Source organism: Schistocerca piceifrons, chromosome 6 (assembly GCF_021461385.2).
Source record: "Schistocerca piceifrons isolate TAMUIC-IGC-003096 chromosome 6, iqSchPice1.1, whole genome shotgun sequence".
NCBI classification, from domain to species: domain Eukaryota; kingdom Metazoa; phylum Arthropoda; class Insecta; order Orthoptera; family Acrididae; genus Schistocerca; species Schistocerca piceifrons.
The window spans coordinates 251,053,100-251,078,674 of NC_060143.1; the positions used below are offsets into that span (position 1 = coordinate 251,053,100).

At 38.5% G+C, this 25,575-nt stretch overlaps 1 protein-coding gene across 1 annotated transcript in view; it reads right to left on the reverse strand.

Annotated features, from left to right (window-relative positions):
• The window catches only part of LOC124803257 (dynein axonemal heavy chain 1-like), an 866,140-nt gene that overhangs the window by 176,625 nt on the left and 663,940 nt on the right, over positions 1 to 25,575 (reverse strand). Inside the window, exons 41-43 of the mRNA XM_047264440.1 lie at positions 23,600 to 23,874; positions 12,125 to 12,435; positions 4,451 to 4,676 (exon numbers count right to left, since the gene is read on the reverse strand). Of these exons, the coding sequence (XP_047120396.1) occupies positions 4,451 to 4,676; positions 12,125 to 12,435; positions 23,600 to 23,874 (812 nt within the window). The remainder of the gene's footprint in view (positions 1 to 4,450; positions 4,677 to 12,124; positions 12,436 to 23,599; positions 23,875 to 25,575) is intronic.

A 25,575-nucleotide genomic window follows, 5' to 3' on the forward strand; every position in this document is an offset into this window, starting at 1 on the left:
AAGACTCTACTTCCTTACATTTGTCCTCTAGCCATCCCTGCTTAGCCAATTTGTACTTCCCGTTGATCTCATTTTTGAGACGTTTGTATTCCTTTTTGCCTGCTTCATTTACTGCATTTTTATATTTTCTCCATTATCAATTTAATTCAATATTTCTTCTGTTACCCATGGGTTTCTATTAGCCCTCACCTTTTTACCTACTTGATCCTCTGCTGCCTTCACTACTTCATCCCTCAAAGCTACCCATTCTTCTTCTATGGTATTTCTTTCCCACATTCCTGTCAATTGTTCCCTTATACTGTCCCTAAAACTCTGTACAACCTCTGGTTTAGTCAGTTTATCCAGGTCCCATCTCCTTAAATTCCCACCTTTTTGCAGTTTCTTCAGTTTTAATCTACAGTTCATAACCAATAGATTGTGGTCAGAGTCCACATCTGCCCCTGGAAATGTCTTAAAATTTAAAACCTGGTTCCTAAATCTCTGTCTTACCATTATATAATCTATCTGATACCTTCTAGTATCTCCAGGCTTCTTCCATGTGTACAACCTTCTTTCATGATTCTTGAACCAAGTGTTAGATTTGATTAAGTTATGCTCTGTGCAAAATTCTACCAGGTGGCTTCCTCTTTCATTTCTTACCCCCAATCCATATTCACCTACTAAGTTTCCTTCTCTTCCTTTCTCTATTATCGAATTCCAGTCACCCATTGTAGTAACACTGTTCACATTTACGTCGCACTTCACTTAGCGTAGACCGGGACTGTGCCGTAGGCATGCCCGATGTTAACTGACTGGGCATGGCCCGTGCTGCCTGAGTTGTTGTTGTTATAGTTACACTGGCAGAGGTCATGTCCAAATTCTCACGTGCCCTCTGGTGGATGGGACTCTACTTGCAGCAACTACCATCTGTGACGCGCCATGCCGATGTGCGCCTCCCGCGATCTTTCTGGTGGCTACTGCACCTATGACTATTAAATTTTCATCTCCCTTCACTATCTGAATAATTTCTTTCATCTCATCATACATTTCATCAATTTCTTCGTCATCTGCAGAGCTGGTTGGCATATAAACTTGTACTACTGTTGTAAGCATGGGCTTCATGTCTGTCTTGGCCACAAAAAAAATGCGATGACTATGCTGTTTGTAGTAGCTTACCCACACTCCTATTTTTTTATTCATTATTAAACTTACTCCTGAATAATCCATTTGATTTTGTATTTATAATCCTGTATTCACCTGACCAAAAGTCTTGTTCCTCCTGACACCGAACTTCACTAATTCCCACTATACCTAACGTTAACCTATCCATTTCCCTTTTTAAATTTTCTAACCTACCTGCCCGATTATGGGATCTGACATTTCAGGCTCCGATCCGTAGAACACCAGTTTTCTTTCTCCTGATAATGACGTCCTCTTGAGTAGTCCCCGTCCGGAGATCCGAATGGGGTGACTATTTTACCTCTGGAATATTTTACCCAAGAGGATGCCATCATCATTTAACCATACAGTAAAGCTGCATGCCCTCGGGAAAAATTATGGCTGTAGTTTCCCCTTGCTTTCAGCCGTTCGCAGTACCAGCACAGCAAGGTCGTTTTGGTTAGTGTTACAAGGCCAGATCAGTCAATCATCCAAACCGTTGCCCCTGCAACTACTGAAAAGGCTGCTGCCCCTCTTCAGGAACCACACGTTTGTCTGGCCTCTCAACAGATACCCCTCCGTTGTGGTTGCACCTACGGTTTGGCCATCTGTATCGCTGAGGCACGCAAGCCTCCCCAACAACGGCAAGGTCCATGGTTCATGGAAATCTCTAGTTGAGGCCCTCTACTTGGCACCAAACTGAAGCACCCTGATGAACTCTGGGAATGATGCTGTAAATTGTGAGCTCTGCATGCAGCCCACGCACTAGGCCAGCAGTCTTCACCCAAAACCCAAGCTATAAGAGTCATTAGAGCTGACACGAGCCATTAATTCCAGACAACTGCAACCTGCATGCTCGATAGCTACAGGCAGGGCCTCCTCCGCGTCTCAGATGAGGCTCCTGGCAGACATACTGAGTGCACATTGGAGTTCTTTCAGGCCCTGGACGTTATTTACGTAAGGGGCTACGTAACACGCCTAACATTGGAGTTCCCAATAAGAAGCAAACCCCTCTTCCTGTGTGACTGTTTGGACCCTTGTGAAGGAGTGGCCATCTGTGCACCCACACAGTGAATGGGGTGAGGTCAGCCAGCCAGCCTCCAGGCTGATCCTTCCCCTTGAGTGATTTGATTGCTTTACCGAACATCCCTCACCCTATGGTGAGGGCAGATCTACTGTGACAAGTACACTGTAACACTGTAAGGTGTATTGGCAGCAGAGTCCATGGATGGAACACTTGAGGTGCCCAATGTGACACACCACATTCTCCGCCATCACTACTAACACCCCCCCCCCCCCCCCGCCCCCGCCCCGTAAGAAACCTGAAGAAACAATGGTCAAAAGTGTCTTCAGCTGTTTGCAATCTGAGATCCTGCATCCACACACAATATATCCATCCCAGCATAACTAACTTAATGACTAAATTACAAAATACACAGTGAAAGCTAAGTATGCAATTTGCTACCCTCCTCACATGTTACCAATGGAGGGTGATGCCTTACTGTGATTTGTAACCAGCTGTTCAAAAGAAATGACAACTATGCTACAGACTTAAGAAATCTACATTTTACAGTTACTGAAGTGCAAGATTAAGCTACTGACACAAAAAATCACACAGACAACTTGAGAATTGAAAAATAAAAAAGCTATACTTATAACTTTCTGCCCTGCTGGTGTGTCACAGGCAGCAGGTAGAAAGTTGACTATGCCAGATGACAGTTATTTTTCATTGTTGTTGTTTGCTCTTGTTTAAGGCACTCAACATCATGGTTATCAGTGCCCTTCCAAATACTTTTGAGAGAGAAATTTGGGTGAAATATCAACATTTCAAAAGCTAGATGAGATCACATTTATTCTCCCACACTCTTTTTCACAGTAATACACTCAACCAGACTTAAGTGTATGAAACTGAAAACTGTTAACAAAACTGAAAAATATTAACACAGTCTGTGTTTAAGATACGTGGATATTATCAAAACACAGCTACCAGACCAGAAAAGATATGAAATATAAAGTCTAGATAAAGTGATTGGATGATCATTTACATCATAACTGAATGGGTCAACTATTCTCTGTATGCACAAAACTTCCTGTCCAAAGTTTACGTAAAAGGTCAGACACAACACAAAATTTTAAAATAAGAATCACATTCATCTCACAGTTATTTAGAGTTGGTGGCAGGTCTGCTAATAAACTGGCTTCTGCCCTCTAGGCAGGACATAAAATACTCTCTGTTACAAACTGACTAACTGGAAGCAGTACTCCAAAAGCATCATTAACTGACAGCACCTCATATCTGAGAAGGAAGTGAAGCTACCAGGAGCTATGTCCTACTCTACAATGTGTTAATCACACTTCAAAATCTCTATAATTGGTCACTGATTGTCTCCCCTTTTATTGACTTAAACTTGTTATCCACTTTTTGCAGCCATTTTCCTTCCATAGAGACACTATGGACCTTCTCAGCAATGCCATTGTGGCCCACAGAGGGATAGTACATTGAATGAAATTGGGTAGAGGACATACCTCCTTTGCTGTGGAATCGGACACACCATTCTCACAAATTTTGAACAGTTCAGAAAAATGGTGTCCTGAATATTCTGGACTGTTTCATATGCTGGGCACATAATGTGCTAGATGGTCTGCTGAATACTGAGGGAACTGAGATGAAGAATTTCGCCTCCCAGTCATGTCTCATGTGATCCATTGCTCGCAGATTTGCATAGACATTGGTACGAAATACATCAAGCTGATTGAAAAGATGTATTCTAAAGATTCAATTGAGTAAAAAGATAGAACAGCCAATAGTGTCCCCCGTTTTGGAACCATCAGTATATACTATGTTAAAATTATGATATTTCTGTGTATGTGTGTGTGTATGTGTGTGTGTGTCAACATATCCATTTGTTTATGGGCCTATCCACCAGTCAATGCCTCAACTAAAAAAGTAAAGCTGTCATCACCCTGACAGTTGGTTTAAACACTGCAGTGTTTCATTAGGCTGAGAACAACATTTGAACTAACTAATCCAGCCAGTTATAGGGAGATTTAGTGTGGACACAAAACCACAGTGCAACTCAGCATTTTTCACTTTATTAAACAGTGACAGAAGTGAAAGAAGTGGTGGCAGATAAAGACCTTAGGTTTGGCTGGAGATCAATCTTAAGAACTATGGATATGTAGTTTTGCAGTTCACTACTAAGCCATACAGCCATTAATTGGAAACATTTATTCCTATTCAAAATGTCATTGAAAATTAGATATTATAGTTACTGGCTTTTAGGGAGCTGGGGGATAAATTGAATCTATTTACCTTTATCTCCTCACTTTTGACTTTAGATGCCTCAAGAGTGACAATAAGGTCAATGTCATCTACAGGTGAGCCCTCTGACACACTCAATCTGTGCAGGATTCGATCCTCAATTTCTTTGAGTTCATTTTTCATTTGTGCACTGCTTACAATAAGTGAACTACGTGCCTCCTCCAGATCTGGCCGTTCCTGCATTACAACAAGTGCCAACAGTTGATCCTGTAAGCCACTGTAAACAAAAGAAAAAGGAAGACCACTAAAATTTTTACTTCAATACCATGATTGTAGTGCACACATCTGAAAATTCGGATACAGCTTTGTGTCAACACAAATGTTAAAGCATAAAGTAAGCTATTCTGTATTAAAATAACAGATACTTATAGACGGCATGAATTTCGTAACTTTAGATTGAAATCTGGGCAGGAAATGTTTAAAAACACTGTTTCCCATAAACAAAATGAGTCTGTTGTAGGAGAATGCTGCATTCTCACATATAACATCACATAAAATACAAATAACATCTCAATAACTCCAAATTCAGTGATGGTTTCCCTATAAAACTGTACAGCCAGGCCTCTACTGATCCAGATGTTGTGCTTAATTTTTAGATTCTTCCTACACTCTACTTGTTCCAAAATTAAGCTTTTGTGTCACCATTAAGTTGATGTTCCTGCCTGCCACTGAGTGGTATGTAAAAGCTTCTTTTTTCTGATTTCATTCTAGAGACCCTTTCTCTATTTTATACACTGTGGGTCTTGCTTAAGTCTATACATGCTTGCAGTGCGTACTCAATCACAAAAGTGCACACACACACACACACATGATAGCAAAAAGACATATGCAGTAGGAGGCAATAATGTCGCCAGTGTTCATGCCGGACATATTAATTTCGCTGTTTGTGACATGAATACATAATGTAACCTACGGCCCTTTAGTATAGTGATACTAACAACTTAATGAATATTGCTCACTGGTGTCAAATGATGCTTTCTATTTACCATTCACACTTTTCATCCAGATTACAATACAGGAATGTGTTGTGAAACTCTTCGAAGGTGTGCAGAGAGGATTGATAAATTCAGAAGTAGAAAGGTTACTTATGAATAGTGATAGAGACATTGAATTTTGCATTCATCTTTGGCTTTAGTCAATCCTAGCTCTTCAGCACCTCGATAATGAGGAAATGGTGCTTCATGTTTCCTGTACTCACCTGCCAGCAGGTAAAGTGTTCACAGTAAGATTTCTAATAAATGGACTATGTAGTTACAACACTTCATGAAACATAATTAGGTATTAGATCAACATTGTACATTGACAACTGGTACACAAATCCAGTTCTCTTCCATTATTTGCATGGCTCAGAAAATAATGCAGTAGGTACATTTCGTGTGAATAGAAAAAAAGATGCAAAATTTTGAACTCTGGTTGCAGAAGCTGAGAACTGGAAATTATCTTGATTAGCACACTAATGGTGTTCAAGCGGCATGACAAAAGAGATATCTATATGTTGTCCACATGTCATACAGTTGGAACAGGATCAACTGGAAAAACAGACCTAATAATTGTGAATGAATGCATTTGAAAAAAAAGGGGGGTACAAAAATTTATTTTTTCACACACTACACATGCATGTAATACATTCTTGATACCTGTCTATGTCCAAGTTCCCACTAACTATTGTTCTTGAAATTTTGGAGAAGCATCACAAAGTATGAACAAAATAAAGGGGGTAACTATCAGAAAACATCATGCAGCTATGAGAAAAACACTTTCCATGCATTACTGAATCATCTTGGAAAGCAATCCGACCTGGAGAAAATATGTCAGTTGCAGTACATAAAACAAAAGGAAGGAATAGCAGTAGTGGTGAAAAAGAAGCAGTGTGGGAATATGTTTTAGCCCATTTCTTGGTCTACACTATACTTGAAAGAATTTATGGAAGATAGCCTTTTCCTTCAGTGTAAAGTTTTGTGAATATTAGTAGACAAATAAGCAGACACATCAGTGATGACAATTCAGCACAGTAGGTGCACTGCACTGTGTGACAAAAATGGCCAGCGCAGCCGGGACTGGCGTTAGGTGAGTTACACTACACACAGCAGCTGAAATGTTTGCATGAACTAAGCATTGAAAGGATTAAGTTAAGTGTGAATTTCTTCTATCAATGGTACCTAATTTTAAAAACTAACTACAACACTGAATTTCTACTGGCTTGTAGTTTGTAGGACCAGTGGAGCCAGTTTTTACAAATTATGTTTGAATTCCTTCAATATTTTAATCCTTTTTTATATTGTGAGACAGCTAGTTACCAAAATCTTACCTGAACTTTTGGGATGGTTTTATATCCCAAGCTCAGTGAACTTGCTGTCCGCCCCTCATAGCTGAGTGGTCAGCATGACATAATGTCAATCCTAAGGGCCTGGGTTCAGTTCCCAGCTGGGTCAGAGATTTTTGTTGTGTAGTCCTAATCATCCATCATTTCATCCCCATTGACACGCAAGTCACCATAGTGGTGTCAAATTGGAAGACTTGCACCTGGTGAACGGTCTACCCAATGGGAGGTCCAAGTCACACAACATTTACTTTAAGTGAACTTGTTTGGAGGTTCAGCAGTGAACTGAGAAGATGCTGTGTAGAGGGTGCAATAGAATGACATTTTAAAAATTTGGGAGATTGTAGAGGATGAAATTTTGATATAAGGAACCTGTACCCAGAAAAGTGAAATACAGTCTCCACAGCACTATGTCCTGTCTGCACATTTGGTAGGCTAAATGAAACACCAGAATACTGTACTCTGAAAAACATTTACTGACAGTAGAGTACAGGCAAATACTGTAAATCTAATCTGTTGCTTCACCACAGTAGATTGAAAATTAATGTTCAATGTGACAACCATCAACCTCTTTACGCAATGTGCTGTGATTAATCATGTTTTGTGTGATTCTCTGCAAGATTCCATCCTAACTTTTTACTGTACCAAATGATGTAAAGATGTGCTTAATAAGCTCAGCTATTGGTACAACTGGTGCTGAGTACACAAAGGACCTTCGTTAACCCAAGAGGAAAAAGTCAGGAGAGGTGAGGTCAGAAACCACAAAGCAGTCTGCAATTGCAAGGAACATCTTTCAGAAATTGAGGCAAGGCATAGTCCAGACAGTTCAAAAACCTTGCACCATTCAAATGATCTAGTAAGACGTGTGGCCAAATATGGTGATCGCCAAGAATTCTGGCCCAAAAGTTCACTGTGAATCACACCTGGTACTTTCTCGTACAGGTACTGCATTGATTTTCAACAGCCCAGTGGGGAATGTAGAAACATTATTTAACATTTCTGGATATAGTTCACTTCTATCAAAATGTTCAAATTTTCATCTTCTACAATCCCCCACATTTTTAAAATGTCATTCTGTCACAACCTTTAAAACCTTTCCTGGAACATTAAGATCAGAGTACCATATCTCTGCCATTCTGCAGCCAAAGACAGGAGTACCTCATCGCTGTTAGCCATCACATATTGCATCCAATTAGCTACATTTGGCAATTAAGGAGTATCCTGTAGATACACAAGACATGCACAACTGAAGCACAATCACGTAAGACTCTACACATCAACTGAGGCAAAATGGATAACACTCGATGTCCAAGCAGACGGATGAGTAACTATTACATATGGCGCCACTCACAATGGCTGCAATAACAGATGAAACTATGGCATGTGGACTGGCAATGAAGCCATAACTGGTGTATACTATAATCACGGCAGTCCCCTGAAATTTTATCACACTACAAGTGTTGTGATGAACAACTTCAAAATCACAGTGTATGAGGCACTTATTTACAAGCTGAGATCCACATTAAACAAGATCTAGCCACTGACATTTCTCCTGCTGTTCCTATTTCTATACGTTTCTTTATTCTTTCTCTCTCCCCAAAATCCAAAGACTTCTATTAAGAATGATGGAGACAGGTTATAAATGAAACCAGGAATTTTTTAGTCTGAATGTGCAGGTTGGTAATCAAAATGTTTATGTTTGAGAGGGTGCTCCTGTATCAATTATGCATAGTGTTACTCTGATGAGGGTGTATATGTTATGTTATGTGGTTTATTCATCTCATTACATACAATTTTCAAATCATTTGATTTGATGTATAGGAGACATGTCAAGGTTTACAAAATAAACTTTTTTCACTTTTTTAAGAGAAATACAAAAGTTTACATTATATTTTACATTTCTAAGTTACAGCTACACATGTACATAAAATAATAAATGTATTACAATCCCTGTGTTCAGATTGTGAAGCTGTCCTCAATGAATTCATCGACAGAATAATAACAATTTTCCACCAGGAGAGTAAAGAGCAATCTTTTCAGTGAACCAATCTCCATTTTAAATATATTACTGCCTTTTATTTTATTGAAAATTTTTAACCCCATATACTCTGGCGTTTGGGCATAAAGTTTTAAACGATGTGTTGGAAGTTTGAAGTTATCTCTGTGGCAAGTGCTGTAGTTGTGGTCAAAACGGAAATTGTCTAGTGTATGTTGATTTCTATATAGGAACACCACCATCTCATATATGTAAAGTGAGGGGATAGATAGTACTTTTAAATTTTTTAACAGTGGTCGACAGGATTCCCATTTTTTTGCAATACACATGTTTCTAATTACTTTCTTTTGTAATACTAGGAGCCTAGTGACATTTGCTGAATTTCCCCAGAAGATTATGCCATAACGAATAACTGACTCAAAGTAGCAGTGATAAACTATCTTTCTGGTATCCATGTTTGTGGCACCTGACAAAATACACATTGCAAATGCTAAGTTGTTCAGTTTATTTGCTAAGTAATCTATGTGTACCTTCCAATTTAAATTTTTGTCAAGATTTAGGCCTAAGAACTTCACGTGGTTTGCTTCTGTGATATCCTGATCATTGCAAGTTATCTTTATTTCACTCCTTTCTTCTGATTTAGCTTCAAATTGCATCATTTTGGTTTTAGTTACATTTAGTTTTAGTCCATTTTGATAGAACCAAGATTCAACTTTTTCTAAAGTATTTTTGGCTTTTTCTGGAATATTTTCAGATACCTCATTTTCAATTAGAACTGATGTATCATCAGCAAATAAGACTGAATGAACATCAATAGCAAGTGGTAGGTCATTTACGTAAAAAAGAAACAGATAGGGACCCAATATCGAACCTTGTGGGACTCCTTGGGGAACTGTTTTCCAGTCTGATGAATAATTGGTTCCATTTGAAGTTAAAATTACTCTTTGTTTCCTACCTGACAGGTAAGAGCTAAACCATTTTAAAGCAGTGTCTCTGATTCCATACATCTGTAATTTGTGGAGGAGTAATGCATGGTTCACTGAATCAAAAGCTTTAGTCAGATCACAGAATATACCTGTGACCTTTCTACCTTTATCTAACGTGGAGCATATTTTTTGGATAAACTTATTTATAGCATTCACAGTGCTTTTACCCTGTTGGAATCCGAACTGGTTTTTAAAAATTATATCAATTACAGTCAGAAAGTTATTAATTTGTTTTGCTGCAATCTTTTCAAACACTTTAGAGAAGACCGGCAAGAGAGAGATAGGGTGGTAATTCCCCATATCTTCTGTCGATCCTTTCTTAAATAGAGGTTTGATCTCACCATATTTCAATACCTCTGGAAAGCATCCCTGTTCATAAGATTGATTTATAATAGTTGACAGTGGTTGGGAAATAATGTCGTACACATACTTGATTACAGATGTTGTTATTTCATCCCACCCATGTGAAGTTTTGTTTTTTAGAGACAATATTTCTTTTTCCACATCCCTTTGGGTTATTTTTTCAAATTGTTTAAAAGATGTGTTCTGGCTGTTTTCCAAATTTGTGATGCCCTGATAGAATGTCATATCCACATCTGATCTTACTACGTTTAGGAAGAATTCATTGAAACAACTTGACATCTGAACAGGGTTTACTATAATTTCATTTTCATGTCTTACTTTGGCTCCTAGTTCAGACTGAACAACTGACCACACTGCTTTTGTCTTATTTCTGTGTTCTCGTATGAATTTATTATTTGCCATTGTTTTAGCTGCCACTACAACTTTCCTAAATACAGCTTTATACTGTTTGACATAAATAACAAAATCTGGATTTCTGTTTGATTTTAACTCATTGTGGAGCTCTCTCTTTCTAGCACTAGAGGTCTTTATTCCTGTTGTAATCCATTTGAGTTTACCATTAACTTTCTTTTGCTTAGTAGGCGAGGGATTACTGTGGCATTTGTGTCTTTCCGATGTGCGTCCAGGAAATGCAGAAATGTCAACCACAGCAATGTTTTTACCAAATGTGTTGGAACATGACCAATGTGCTATTATTCTTTTCATGGATGCCAAAGGATAAACACATATAGACATCAATCAGAGAATGAAGAATTAAACTATCATTGTGCGCCAGGTTCTATGCTGGTTGAAATTCAACACAAAATGTCGGTTGATCTGGGAGGCCAGCATCATCTATTATGGGAGCCAGTCAAGCACAAGGTCTATAGTCCTGATATCTTCCTATATGATTATCACACCTTCAGTCCCTTAAACAAGGCCTTGAAGGATTGACAATTCCTGCTGGACTAGGGTGTGCTGCAGACAGTTATGGACTTACTCACACAGCAGGACACAGTGTTTTATCTAATGGGTATCTTCAGCCTGGTGTGTTGATGGGATGATTGCCTAAATGTTCATGGCAATTTTGCCTCCTTGGCATACCAATTCTGGGCTGTATGGCCTTTGAACAGAAACTTTTGAATGTCCCTTATAGTTGCCTCCCCTAGATTCCCTAACTACTCAGGGATCCAGCCCTGCATTTGTGTCCAAGCAAACTTGTTTAGGAATACTGCAGCTCACTTCAAATGTCAAAGGACCTAGAAGTGGAGGGATAGTCACAGTCACAGATTGTTGCACAGTTTTATACCCGAAACCAAATACGTTAATAAAAATGATAACTAGTACAAGGAACGTAGGGACTTTATTGGGTATGGAGCACAGCAACAGAATAGAAAGAAGAACACTTCCTGTAATCCTTGCATTAGCACACTTTAAAACTGATCTTACTGCTCTGATCAGAACTAGAATATTGAGGGAAGAAACATTACTAAAAGGAGTAAAAACAACATTATCTTTTGTCTACTCTTACGTCTCTGGTTATTATCTTTGTGTTTGCTTTCCTTGGAACCACTCCTCAGCTTTTCTGTTTGAAATGTACTTGCCATATTTCCTCCACTTTTTTCAGACTTTCACTGTCTATGTTACTAGATTACACCTCGTCCTTCATGTTGGAAATTGGTTTATGATACACTTCCAAATTATGATTGTATTAATTGATTCCACAGCCACCTTTCTTCTTCCAGAACACAGTGTTACTTTTTATTCCTCATTTTACATCTCCATATTGCAGTAGGGAATGATTTTGCAGGTGTAGGATCTTTTAAATCATCTGCACCATCAAAATAGCCTGATGAATTGAACAACTCCTCTGCTTATGCTGTTTCTATACTTCTAATCACAACAATAAATAATTCATGTTCAAGGTTAAAAACATAATAAGGTTCCTTACACACAAGCTTTCCTGTATTTTATTGAAACTTATTTTAAAAGAGCTCCTCATATTAAACTATGAAACTTACCTTGGCACTAGAGTGAAGTTGACCAACATAACCTTGCCAGTGAGTTCAGGTGTGTAATGAGGATTTGGAAGTTTTGTTGTAATGTACAACCTAAAATCATGGTTGTAAGGTATTACACTATCACCCAACTTTAGCATATCTGTGCCTCTCTGTTGAAATACTTGTCGAAGAAGCACTGGATCCAAAGCAGAATCTATCTCTGCACCCACATTTTCAATGAGGCATGGCTTGCCCAGACGTATAGCAGATTCCAGTGTCCGTAGCAGGTCTGAATCTGACAGCCTTACAATTGACATACCTGACTCCTTTCCCTAAAAATCACAAAATGATTAAACTACCTCTAAAAATTATGTACAACAAAAACACAGAAATATTCAATGGTTAAATTAACTAAGTGGCCAGAGAATAAATCAATACAAATTATTTCACACAAGAAAGAAACCTTTTATGAAATAGCTTAGTGATTGTCTAATCTAATCTAAAGAAATGACACTTGGAACCGCAAAACTGCATGCTTATGGCTCAATCTGCATCACTTCAGGCAGGGGAGTTACCTTCATAGTCTCAGATGTTATTGAAAATTCAGGAGTAAGTAAGAAACACATATTTTTATGTTTTCTCCAAAAAAATTCCTGCCTCGAGATACAGGCCACCAAAGATGAAACTGCGAACACCATTTTGATGATGCATCTCAGAATTTTTTTAAAATGCTGTATCTCTGTGACAGTTCTAGATATTTTGTTAAGAGTCTTTTTTATCTGAAAGATAACTGCTTCATGATTACAATGGTATCCTCAATTTGGACATATTTTTTGAAGTTCTTTTACTCTTGCCTTTTGAATTTTTGTTATAATTTACAAAATCCAAATCCCCCCCTGAAAATGCCAATCCAGGAAAGTTAGATTTTTTTCTGTTGAATAATACCATGTAGTACTATATTCTCTGTAATGGAGAGCTTCCACTTTTACGTCGGGCAGGTTTTATTTTAAATATTATTACTAAGGGTAATGTGTGTCTTCACTGAAATTGTTTCTTACTAATTTCTTTGTTACAATGTTTATTTTTATTGTCTTTGTTGCAGTTATTTCTTATCACTTTCTTTGTTGCAGTTATCTCTTTTCATTTTCATTGTTGCAGATATTTCTTACACTTTGTTTTAGTTTGTCAGTTTCTTTGTCATGGTTGTTCATTGCCAGGTTTCTGTAGTGTAGTTGTTCAGTGCTAGTTTGTTTACTGAAGAGGCTTCTAAGAAATCTGAGACTATCCAGTGAGTTCTGTGTTTTCATGAGGAATTTGCCAGTTGACACAGTTGTAGTGTGTTTTGTGAAAAAAACTGTTTGAAATCTCTTTTGACCAGGGCCACAGGAGAGTGAAATGTGCTGACTATTTGCATCTCCATAAAAGAGCGATACACAAGACAAACAAAAAGCAAACTTTGTTCAGGTTGGGAATGAGTGTTCTCATTGGAAGACTGTGTCAAAGTGAAGATGTTTCCAGCGATGACATTTTGTGTACTAAATGTTTTGATGGAATAACAACAATGATAGAATCTGAACAAGGTGAAGCCTCCCATGGTGCAGATGATGCAGATTTTCCATCAATATAGGAAGAATTAAATACCCTGAGTCAGTCAACTGAAGAGGCAGGTGTTAGTCCTGTTAATAAATCGTGATCTGTGAAGTCGGGTCATCAGCTCTATGCATCAAGAAAGCGCAGACGAATTACTAAAGCTATGGATGAATACACTATAGCAAAACTGACCACACTCTTCAAAGTAGAAATTCCATCTTCAGAGGAAGATGAACCAAAGCACTCTTGCACCCCTTGCCAGGAATTTTTCACAAATATCAGTTCAGCTGTTGAATATTGTGCATCCTACGGTGAAAAGGTGCAAGTTTTAACTATTATTCCAGAGACATTTTCAAAGAAAACAATTTTGAACCACTCTTCATCAGTATCAAATTACATGGAAGACAAATCAAGAAATGTGAGGTCTGTAAAAAGAGTCTTAGGAAGAGCAAATCCCTATTATGGTCATACTGTAGAAGCAGCTCAAGTTGAAATAGAATCTGGAAGATAAATGGGACTGTTCTCTCCAGAGTGCCAACAAAAAAGACACTATAACTGTAACAGTTGTAGGTCAAAAAGTTGAGAAAGTGAAGAGGTACATGACTCACAGTATTGAAGAAACTTTTGCAATTTGTAAGAGCAACTATACAACTTCACATATTGGAAGATCAAAATTTTATGCACTACAACCTAAGTGGGTAGTTCCACACTCACCTAGAGATGGTTATGTGTGTACTATGCAAATTTTGAACTTTGTGTGGTAACTTTGAAGAACTTACTGGAGCACGTGACATATGACACCTTGATTGGGCATGTGAAGTCATTAGTAGTCTGTAATGTAAAGCAAGAGACTTGTTTGTTTCAAGAATGTGGTGACAGTCATAGAAAGGGAGGACTGTCTTTACAGACACTTGGCCTGGACAATGTAGCAGATAATTCTGCAGAAATTACATATGTGACATTGGAGGAAAATAAGCTTATTAAGAAAACTGTTGCCTTCAACAGTTTCATTGATGAACTTGGTAAATGGTCAGTGAAAGCAGTAACACACTAGCATCTGTAGAAACTGCAACAGCAACACACTGCAGAAGTGAAAGGATGTGTACAGGCTGAAGAACTATGTTTAGTGCTTCATTGTGATTTTGCTGAGAACTGGTCTGTAATTCTCACACAAGAAGTACAAGGGTATCCATTGGAGTAATGACCAGGTTTCAATTATTAAAGGAGAGACATATTTTCAAAACAAGACCACAAGTGTTACAGTTATAAGTGATGACATATGAAATGACTCATCACAGGCTTTGCTAGCAATGTGCAAAATTCTTCAAATGCAAACAGGGGCAGAGAAGATCATCATTATTTCTGATTGTGCTCCAAGTCATTTTAAAAATCATTACCAGATGTTTGAATTGAGTTAAGTCGCTAGTGCCAACTGACTGGGTATGCAGTGCTATTGGTCATGGGAAGGGGCCTTTTGATGGTGTAGGCGGCCTGCTGAAGCATCATGCTACAACACAATCTTTCCAGACCAAATACAGCTGCAATTCAGAATGCTGTGGATTTTATAAGAGTAATGAAATCTTACACATCCACAGCACATCCACAGCTCTCATTCTTTTGTCCAAAGAGAAAATTGAAGAATTCCATGAGGAGAAAAAAGAAGAATGGTCCAAACAAACTACCCCTGTGAAAGGAATTCAGAAGACACATTTTTGGAGTCAAAGTGATGGATGAATCCATATTGCATGCACTTTAAAGAAGAAGAAAGAAGAAATTTCATTCATTCAGCCAAAACCTCAGAAACATCAGGATAATATTCAGAATCACAACCTGAGGAGCGGGATGTTTGTCCTCTGTGTATGACTGTGACTGGTGGATTGCAGAGGTTATGGACACCAGATATGAGTTAAATGGAATTGTAGTGAACTTTATGCTACCACATGGACCACTTGCTGGATATAGGTTTCCTGCTGATGGACAGCAACAATGCCTCCAGTGTTCGCTTCCTGTTCACAATGTTTTGAAGACTGTAAGTGCTCCAGTTCCTATTGGCTCAACAGGCAGGTGTCACTCTACATCAAAAGAAGATACTGAAGTAATGGAACACTTTTTTAGTTTATTGACTGGCTCATTTAAGTACAAAACTGAGTGCACAGAAGTTGTATAAATTGAAACCTTTAAGTCTTTGGACCTTTCACATACATTTTGGAACCATTTGAAATGTTTGAAAAATGACTGTCTTTACTCATATTTCAAAACTAAAATTATGTTAAATAAGGCTAGGTTCTGATTTTTATGAGATTGTTATGTGATGATAAAAAAGGTTTTATGTACGGTAAAAATTTCAATTGTTTATAAAACCTGTTCAATCCAAAAGTGGACGCTCTCCTGTTCAGGGAATGTAGAACTGTATGGTACTAATCAAAATCAAAATCAAAATTTTATGGATTGGCATTTTTGAGAAAAAAAATCCATAAATTACAAAAAAGTTCAGAACACTATAGTACAAGAAATTTGACAAATAAGTCCAAATGGATGATTTCTTTGTAATTATAAAGCAATTATTTTTCAAATAAAAAACAACAAAATATATTGAACTGTTCCAGAGAAACAGCATTTTAACGTTTTTTTCAAAATTCGCATCTTCAAAATGGTACGCACAGTGTCATCTTTGGAGGGCTGTATCTCGGAGCAAAAATTTTTTTGGAGAAAACAAAAAAATATGTGTTCCTTACTTAGTCCTTAATTTTAACATATGCTAAATTCAATAACATTCAAGACTATGAAGGTGAGAATTTTTCCAAGCCTGCCTTAACTGATATGGACTATGCCTAATGCAAATCTTATTAAAAGTTCTTCATTCATTTGTGGAAGATGAATGGAGAACAGTAGGAATCTAGAAATACTACTATGAATTCACTATAAGAATTTATCACAGGCTGTTACTCCTTATATACTTATCATGACTTCCTTCATTTTGATAACAAACAAACTTCTTCCAGAATTACTTTTTTCCACTATCCACTTCACTTATTGAACATCAAAATGGAGACTATGAGACAGTAGCATAACAGACCAAGATTCACCAACTGCAGTACATATTACATCTCTTTAATAAACATCAGCTAGAGTGGAACAGATATTCAACTTTTTCATATACATTTAAGCTCACAGTATCTAATAGGTGACTTGTTATCTCAAATACAAGGGGAAGAGCTGCAACCAGCTGTAGGTCAAAGTAGGATGCTGCAGACTACAAGCAAACGAACTAGGTGTAGGTTGGTACAAAAAGACAGGAGGAAGAAAAAAGTCTTGCTGCTAGGTAGTAGCAATGGCAAGGGTGTACGCCAGATGTCACAGGAAAAATTATGAACAGGGTACCAGACCACAGGTACTGTGGATTCAAGTGCCAGACTTATCCAGATGACAGTACATATCAAATTTTTGTAAAGATTTTGAAAAAGCAGATCAGGTAATCATAGTATGTGGAGCAGGGAATGGCCTGGCTGAAGACAGGAATTATAGCATTGGAGGTCATATTAATAGGAGTAGCAACTGCACACACACACATGTGAAGAGTCCCACAACACCATGACCAACCCTGGTTAACACTGCTGTGAGCTGTATGAACACACAGTTGAGTGGGCTGCTGCTGACTGAAAGGAAATCTCATATTAGTGCAGTGCCCATTGCTACAGTGGGAGACTGCGTATACTAGACATGGTCTGTGCTTAAATAAGAGAGGGAAAGGGAGGCTGGCTCAGATTCTTGCAGAAAAATAAGGGCCTCCTCCCCCCCCCCCCCCCTTGCCCCACCATGACACAAAACAAGATCCCTGTGGTTACTGGTATCAGTGGGGTACTTTTTTTAGCGCAGAATCAGAATTTTGGCATCCCGTTATGAAGTAAATTAATATAACAGAAGAGCTCCACAAAATGTCTGAATACAGACAAAAGTAAGAGTGGCATATTTCGTCAGAATCTAAATGGATTGAGTAATAAGGTAGAAGAGCTTCTTGTTTGTTTGGAAAAATTACTCTCATCACTTTCCCAAATGATGCTGAAATGGTGAGGACATCACAGACACCCAGTAGCCAAGTAGAGAAAATTCCCAACCTGGCTGAGAGGCACCTGGGAACCTATGATCCTGAGGCAGCAATGCTAGCCACTAGACCACAAGCTGGGGACCCTCTATAAGAAAGGTGATAGAAGAAGTGTTAATAACTACCAACCTGTTTCAGTACTGACACCATTTTCTAACATTTTTTTGAGAAGGTGATGTGTTCTGGAATAGTATCCCACCAGAGCAACAATAATATGCTCAGCAAATCACAGTTCAGGTTTCAGAAGAATGACTCCACTGTGAATCCCATTTACATGTTCATCACCAAATTTTAAAAAATAGCAAAGCTTGGTAATTTCAGGTGAATACAGGATTATGAATACCAAATCAAATAATGGAAATGCAGGAGTAGGGGGAAAAAAAAGGTGGGAGAGAGAGAGAGAGAGAGAGAGAGAGAGAGAGAGAGAGGGAGATCACACTCATCTTTCCACTGTCTCGAACACCCAATATTTTAAGTATGAGGGTGAGAGAGTGGAGATGTGTCTATTTCACTGCCGGTTTCTGTGTGTGCAAGATGGATATGGGGAGAATGCAGCAATAGTGACAGTCTATCGGCGTCGACAAGTGTTTGCAGTGTGTGCCTGAGAATCTGTATGTCCAGTACAAGGAGCAGGCATGCTCTATTTCTTGACAGTGTAACGACTGTATTGTTGTGAACAAATCAATTATGTATTGAACTTAATACACCTTTCGGATGTTGGACTTGCAAGAAGCAAGAACTGGTTTTATAGTGGTTATTAAACCAAAATCATTATAATTGTGTCTGCTAGTTTCTAACGATCTAAGACGGTGTTGACTCGTGAGAGTTGAACATTTGTGTGAATCCTGTGAAGTAGCTTTATTGTGGAGATGAAAATATAACAGAGTTGAACAAAAGTATCCTGGGAGTACAGAATCATTTCAAGAGTAGAAAAGAAGTCTATTTTGAAATTACCTTAACCAGCTATAGTTTTTGGAGAAGAAGAGTTTGTGAAGATCAATGCTGCTGTCTGACCCGAGAAGAAGATCGGCTGCACACAATATGTGAGTCAACTTCGAGAGATGTGCAAGTCTTGCACGCCAGTACCACACTGTCTCTTCTATCGTCCAAAGACCATAAGAAGCCCAAGCCTACCACAGTAGTATAAGTTTATATGCCATCTAGCTCCAAAGATGATGAAGAGATTAAAGAAATGTATGATGAGGTAAAAGAAATTATTCAGATAGTTAAGGGCGATGAAAATATAATAGTCATGGGGGAGTGGAATTCTATTTTAGGAAAAGGAAGGGAAGGAAAAGTAGTAGATGAATCTGGAATGGGGGTAAGGAATGAAAGGGGAAGCTGCCTGGTAGAATTTTGCACAGAACATAACTTAATCATAGCTAACACTTGGTTTAAGAATCTTGAAAGAAGGTTGTATACATGGAAGAGGATTGGAGACACTGGAAGGTTTCTGACAGATTACATAATGGTAAGACAGAGATTTAGGAACCAGGTTTTCAATTTTAAGACATTTCCAGGGGCATATGTGGTCTCTGGCCATAATGTATTGGTTATGAACTGTAGATTAAAACCGAAGAAACTGCAAAAAGGTAGGAATGTAAGGAGATGGGACATGGATAAACTGAAAGAACCAGGGGTTGTAAGGAGTTTCAGAGAGAGTATTAGGGAATGATTGACATGTACAGGGGAGGTAAAGTATTAGGGAACGATTGACATGAACAGGGGAAGTAAATACACTAGAAGAAAAATGGGTAGCTTTGAGAGATGAAATAGTGAAGGCAGCAGAGGACCAAGAAGGTAAAGAGGTGAGGGTTTGTAGAAATCCTTGGGTAACAGAAGAGATACTGAATTTAATTGACAAAAATATAAAAATGCAGTAAATGAACCAGGCGAAAAGGAATACAAGTGTCTCAAAAATGAGATCGACGGGAAATGCAAAATTGCTAAGCAGGGATGGCAAGAGGCCAAATGTAAGGGCACAGAAGCACGTATCACTAGGAGTTAGATAGATCTGACTTAAGGAAAATTTAGAGAGACCTTTGGAGAAAAGAGAACCACCTGTATGAATATCAAGAGCTCAGATGGAAAACCCATCCTAAGCAAAGAAGGTAAAGCAGAAAGACTGAGGGAGTATATAGAGTGTCTATACAATGGAGATGTACTTGAGGGCAATAATATGGAAATGGAAGATGATGTAGAGGAAGATGAAACAGGAGATACAATACTGCAGGAAGAATTTGGCAGAGCAACAAGGCCACAGGAGCAGACGACATTCCATTAAAAACACTGGTAGCCTTGGGAGAGCCAGCCATGATGAAACTCTTCCATCTGGTGAGCAAGATGTATGAGACAGGTGAAATACCTTCACACTTCAAGAAGAATATAATAACTGCAATACCAAAGAAAGCAGGGGTTGACAGATGTGAAAATTACCGAGCTATCAGTTTAATAGGCCACGGCTGCAAAATACTAAAATGAATTCTTTACAGATGAATGGAAAAACTGGTAGAAGCTGAGCTCGGGGAAGATCAGTTTGGATTCCGTAGAATGTTGGAACACGTGAGGAAATACTGACCCTATGACTTATCTTAAAAAATAGATTAAGGAAAGGCAAACCTACATTTCTAGCATTTGTAGACTTAAGAGAAAACTTTTGACACTGTTGACTGGAATATTCTCTTTCAAATGCTGAAGGTGGCAGGGGTAACATACAGGGAGCAAAAGGCTCTTTACAATTTGTACAGATACCAGATGGCAGTTAAAGAGTCAAGGGGCATGAACGGGGTCGAGAAACGAGTGAGATATGGTTGTAGCCTATCCCTGATGCTACTCAATCTGTATATCGAGCAAGCAGTAAAGGAAACAAAAGAAAAATTTGGAGTAGGAATTAAAATCCAAGGAGAAGAAATAAAAACTTTCTAATTATGTCAGAGACAGAAAAGGACCTGGAAGAGCAGCTCAATGGAATGGGCAGTGTCTTGCAAGGAGGATGTAAGATGAACATCAACAGTAGCAAAATGAGGATAATGGAATGTAGTCGAATTAAATCAGGTGAAGCTGAGGGTATTGCAATAGGAAATGAGACACTAAAAGTAGTAAATGAGTTTTGCTATTTGAGCAGCAAAATAACTGATAATGGTTGAAATATAGAGGATATAAAATGTAGACTGGCTATGGCAAGGGAAGCATTTCTGAAGAAATTTATTAACACCGAGTATAAATTTAAGTGCCAGGAAGTCTTTCCTGATAGTATTTGCATGGAGTATAGCATTGTATGGAAGTGAAACATGGACAATAAACAGTTTAGACAAGAAGAGACTAGAAGCTTTCGAAATGTGGTGCTACAGAAGAATGCTGAAGATTAGATGTATATATCACTATGAGGAAGTACTGAATAGAATTGAGGAGAAGAGGAATTTGTGACACAACTCGACTAGAAGAAGGGATCGGTTGATAGGACATGTTCTGAGTCATCAAGGGACCACCAATTTAGTACTGGAGGGAAGTGTGGAGGGTAAAAGTCACAGAGGGAGACCGAGAGATGAATACGCTAAGCAGATTCTGTAAGATGTAGGTTGCAGTAGTAATTCGCGAGAGCTGCATCAAACCAGTTTCTGGACTAAAGGCCACAACAGCAACATCTAAGGCATTTGACTGTATGGATCACCACCTTCTCCTAGATATGCAGTTGGTGGTATAGCCAAACAATGGATGTCATATCTAATCAATAGAATGCAGATTATTGCACTTAATAATTCAACCAATGTAATCAGTGGAGATTCCTCGAGTGGGAGAAGTCATGCATGGGGTTTCCGCTGGTTTAAACATTGGTCCACAGTGTCCTTCTCATATGTAAATGATCTGATGGGCCTGTGATCAGCAATCAAAGAGTATCTGCAACATCCACCAGCACAGCTCATGTATGGTGAAGAGCTACCCCTACTAATTACCTACTTTTCCAGTCACTGTCACTGAGTTCAGTCAACACCTGTAAGAAATGATGACCCAAATCACCCATCCACTCTTCCGATACATGGATACAGGAGTGTCTTTATATATGAGAACCTCTACAGCGTAGCCTTTGTCTGACTGAAGGATGAATTTATCCAACCACTAGTTATGCCACTATACAATGGCCTGTGAAAGGTCCTACTGCATGGAGCACACACCTTTAAAATTCAATGTAATGGATGAGATGAAATAGTTCCTACTGAGCAGTTAAACCCGGCATACTTGGACATGGAGGCACCTGTGGACACCAACCCAGGACAACCTGTCACACCACCTCCAAGTGGTGCAGTGCAGAGGAACACACCCTCTAGACTGGCTGCCACCAGCAGGAACCCCTGATGGTTCCAAAGACTACAAGAACGGGCTGTATTATAAACCACCACTTCCCTGAAACACCTGTGGCTCTGGATTAAAATAAAAAAGGAATTTTTTTATTGGAAGGGGGAGGGGGCTGATGTAACAACACAGATCAACCAATAAAGGACTAACTAAAACAGTGTGAGATCACCGAGACTGAAGGACTTGGGATTACTCTAATTTGGTGTGATTCCTGAAGTGTTGATGAATTATTTGTTCTGAGGTACTGTGTTGTCATTAAAGGTAATAGTGACAAAAACCATGTCTTCCACTGGACTACCTAGATTTTTTTAATGACATCTGTATAGCCTAATTAGCGGTGTACCTCATATTAAGGTAACAAAAGCATGTAGTTGAAGATCAGAATCTAACAGTGGTTATGGCAAAACACGCAATGATGTTTGGTTATGGATCAGAAATTTAATTATTTCACAAGGTAATTTAACATATTTCACTGGTGGTCGGAATGTTTACCATTCAAATACGATGTACGTCATTATACTGGATTCTGCTAATTAGCTTACAGGTTTTTTTCCACATACTGAACTACAGTATTAACTTCAATTAATTATAACTTTGAATTAATATAATCTACAGCTAAATCAATGGTATCAATGGAATCAGTGCAGTAAGAAGAATAAACTGAACAATGATTTTAAACTGAACTTTGCCTGATAACTGATTTACAGGTTTCCATGTACCTATCACAACTAATAACTAATTGTATCAGAGATTTAAAAAAAATACCTTGAGAAAAAACCAATACCTGTTGGGGGCAGATGCTAACAGATGGGGAATGTTCACTTGCTACATCTCAAATGTTCATGAGTATCTCTATGATCTCTCTCTCAGTGCAATCATGCCATCTTGTTATTTTCTTTGTAGAATGGCTGAGAAAAACACTGTTATGCCAGTCTTCATGAACAATATGACATGAAGCAAAACAAGACCACATAGCTGGACACAGCTTAGTGAACAAAACTGTGAAAGGTTACTGTGATTTGCAGTGGAAAATCTGCTGTATGCCTAAACAGCATGCAGGTACATCAGAGGTGTCACGGCTATACATGTCATTAGCACTTAGGGGTCAGCAAGGAGGCTCAAGTCAAGTCATTGATAGCACTCGAGAAAAAGCCATAGGCTGCACTTCAATTTGACAACAGTACGTGCGGAGAGGTGAAGCATGACAAGTTACTTCATCAACAGTAGTCAAAGGGATAAGGTTGTGTCCTGTTACTCTCGCTGGTATGGTTCCCTCCTCATTCCTCTCTACAAAGCCAATGTTTAGGAAACATTTTGCATCTCAGTTCTTAAAAAATTATATTAAAACACTTAAGTGTTTGTTCATCATGTGAACAATGAATTTAACATTTGTTATACAGGCAGAAATCCAGGTATACATGAAATAAAAATCATTTATTTCTTGTACATACCATATTACGCACCCAACGGTTTGCTTGGCCCTGAGGATCTATAAACAACGGCCACCGTCGGGAATTGAAAGCCAGAACAGCATTCTCAGCTGACAGTGTATCTCTCGGCAAGCCAAAGATCTGCCAAGTGCGAATGAGTACTGGATCCCCCATTGTAGAAACTGGCGAGACGTTGTCTGTATGCGGTATGGCACGTTCTGACACCAAAGTAATCCACTTCGATATGAGATTGCGACGATAACTGTCAGTGAATGGTGTCAAATATGCCACTGCACCTGAAATCACCAGGAAAAGTAGAAAATGTGTAGCACACACGTAAAACAATTTTCAAAGGAATGCAATAATGAATGACAACAGGAACAGATTCACACAAGAAATGAGAACATGGAGAAATGGTTGAAGTTATTAAATCACGAAAGAAAATAATAAAACACATTCATGCCAAACATATTCAGGAGGACCCTTTGAGTGCACAGGATATGCAAATGTGCTGCAATATTTTGTAGGAAAATGATTAGCTAGAAAATGATTATCTATCAGATGTGTCAAACTTGCAGAAAATTATGCCTGTAAGTTCACCACCGAGGTTTGGAACAGGGTCAGTTTTGATAATGGTACAAAATCATGTACATAAATAACTTCATAACATTACCATACATTTTTTTTTCACTTTGTAACATTAACATGGTCAAGTGTGCCTCTATCATTAAATTACTTACAGAGTAACTCTAATTTATTCATTGATTACAGCTGAGTCATTTTCTATTATTAGAATAGTCTAATAATATGTATAACTCACAAATTAGTCCACGATAGCTGTCCTTACACACTAGACTACCACCAGGACCCTCTCATCCTGGGGTCTGAGTGACCTGGCAGTGAACACATCCTCACACGCACGGTTAGCCTCAGTAGCAGCACCTCCATCGAAAATAGCTGAAAAGCTGATGGTGGGAACAATCCACTTCCAATAATACAGCCCAAACCAATTTGCAGTTCACACACTTTAACTGCTCTTAGATGTTGAATGAACTACTGTTTATGGCCAGTTCGAGTCTCATTTAATATAATTACAGTACAGATAAACAGACAGCCACATATTGCACTTTGTAGATGCCCTGCAATATTGTTCGAGTGAAGTTACGTTATGCTGATATAATAATTCATAAACATTCATGTATGGTAAATACCTAATTAACACAGTCACTGAACAAAACACTTACATCACTGTACTTCAGATCTGACTGTCATATCAGTACAAACACTGTGTACATGGTAATTTTCATTTCAAAACAACACAGTCCAATGTCTTCCCTATTATCACAGTTTGCACTAGCCATTATTGATATTTAACACTTTCAATGAAAAAAATTACAAGTTCACAGTTAAGCACAAAAAAAAGTAAGTTAACTGAATCATGGAGTAAACTCCCAGGGCAAGAAATTTAGATAACAGTCAGTACATACACTTGTAATATGTACTAAAGTGTCTGCAGAACATTATCCCTTATTTTCAGACACAGATCTTACTTATTTCAAAACTTGCTGCAGGTTGATCTACAATGGTTTCCAACATGTGTCTTTTATAAGTGTACAGAATTTTACAACTGAATCTGCCTATTGTTGCTTGCCTGATTTTCACAAATTACAATTAAAGATTTACTTTTCTGAGTAACTGAATAGTGGGAGATTTGTTTGAACTGGTGGAGATTTGTTTCCACGACAGGATTCCGCACCCTCCGGTGCATCCTGCCCTCAGCACAAAGCTGTGATCAGACGGTACACATGCCACTACATGCATTCGAGTCAGAAGTTCTAGTGAGTCACTGGCATTACCGCGGGCCACCCAAGGCCACAGGCAGCTTGCTTACATAGTGTCTGCCTTCAGCACATGTCCTGAAGTATGTTGCTACTGCTGAGCAACACAGTGATTGCTGATGCTGGTTCACTAATAAAATGTGTGTTGAATCAATGTTG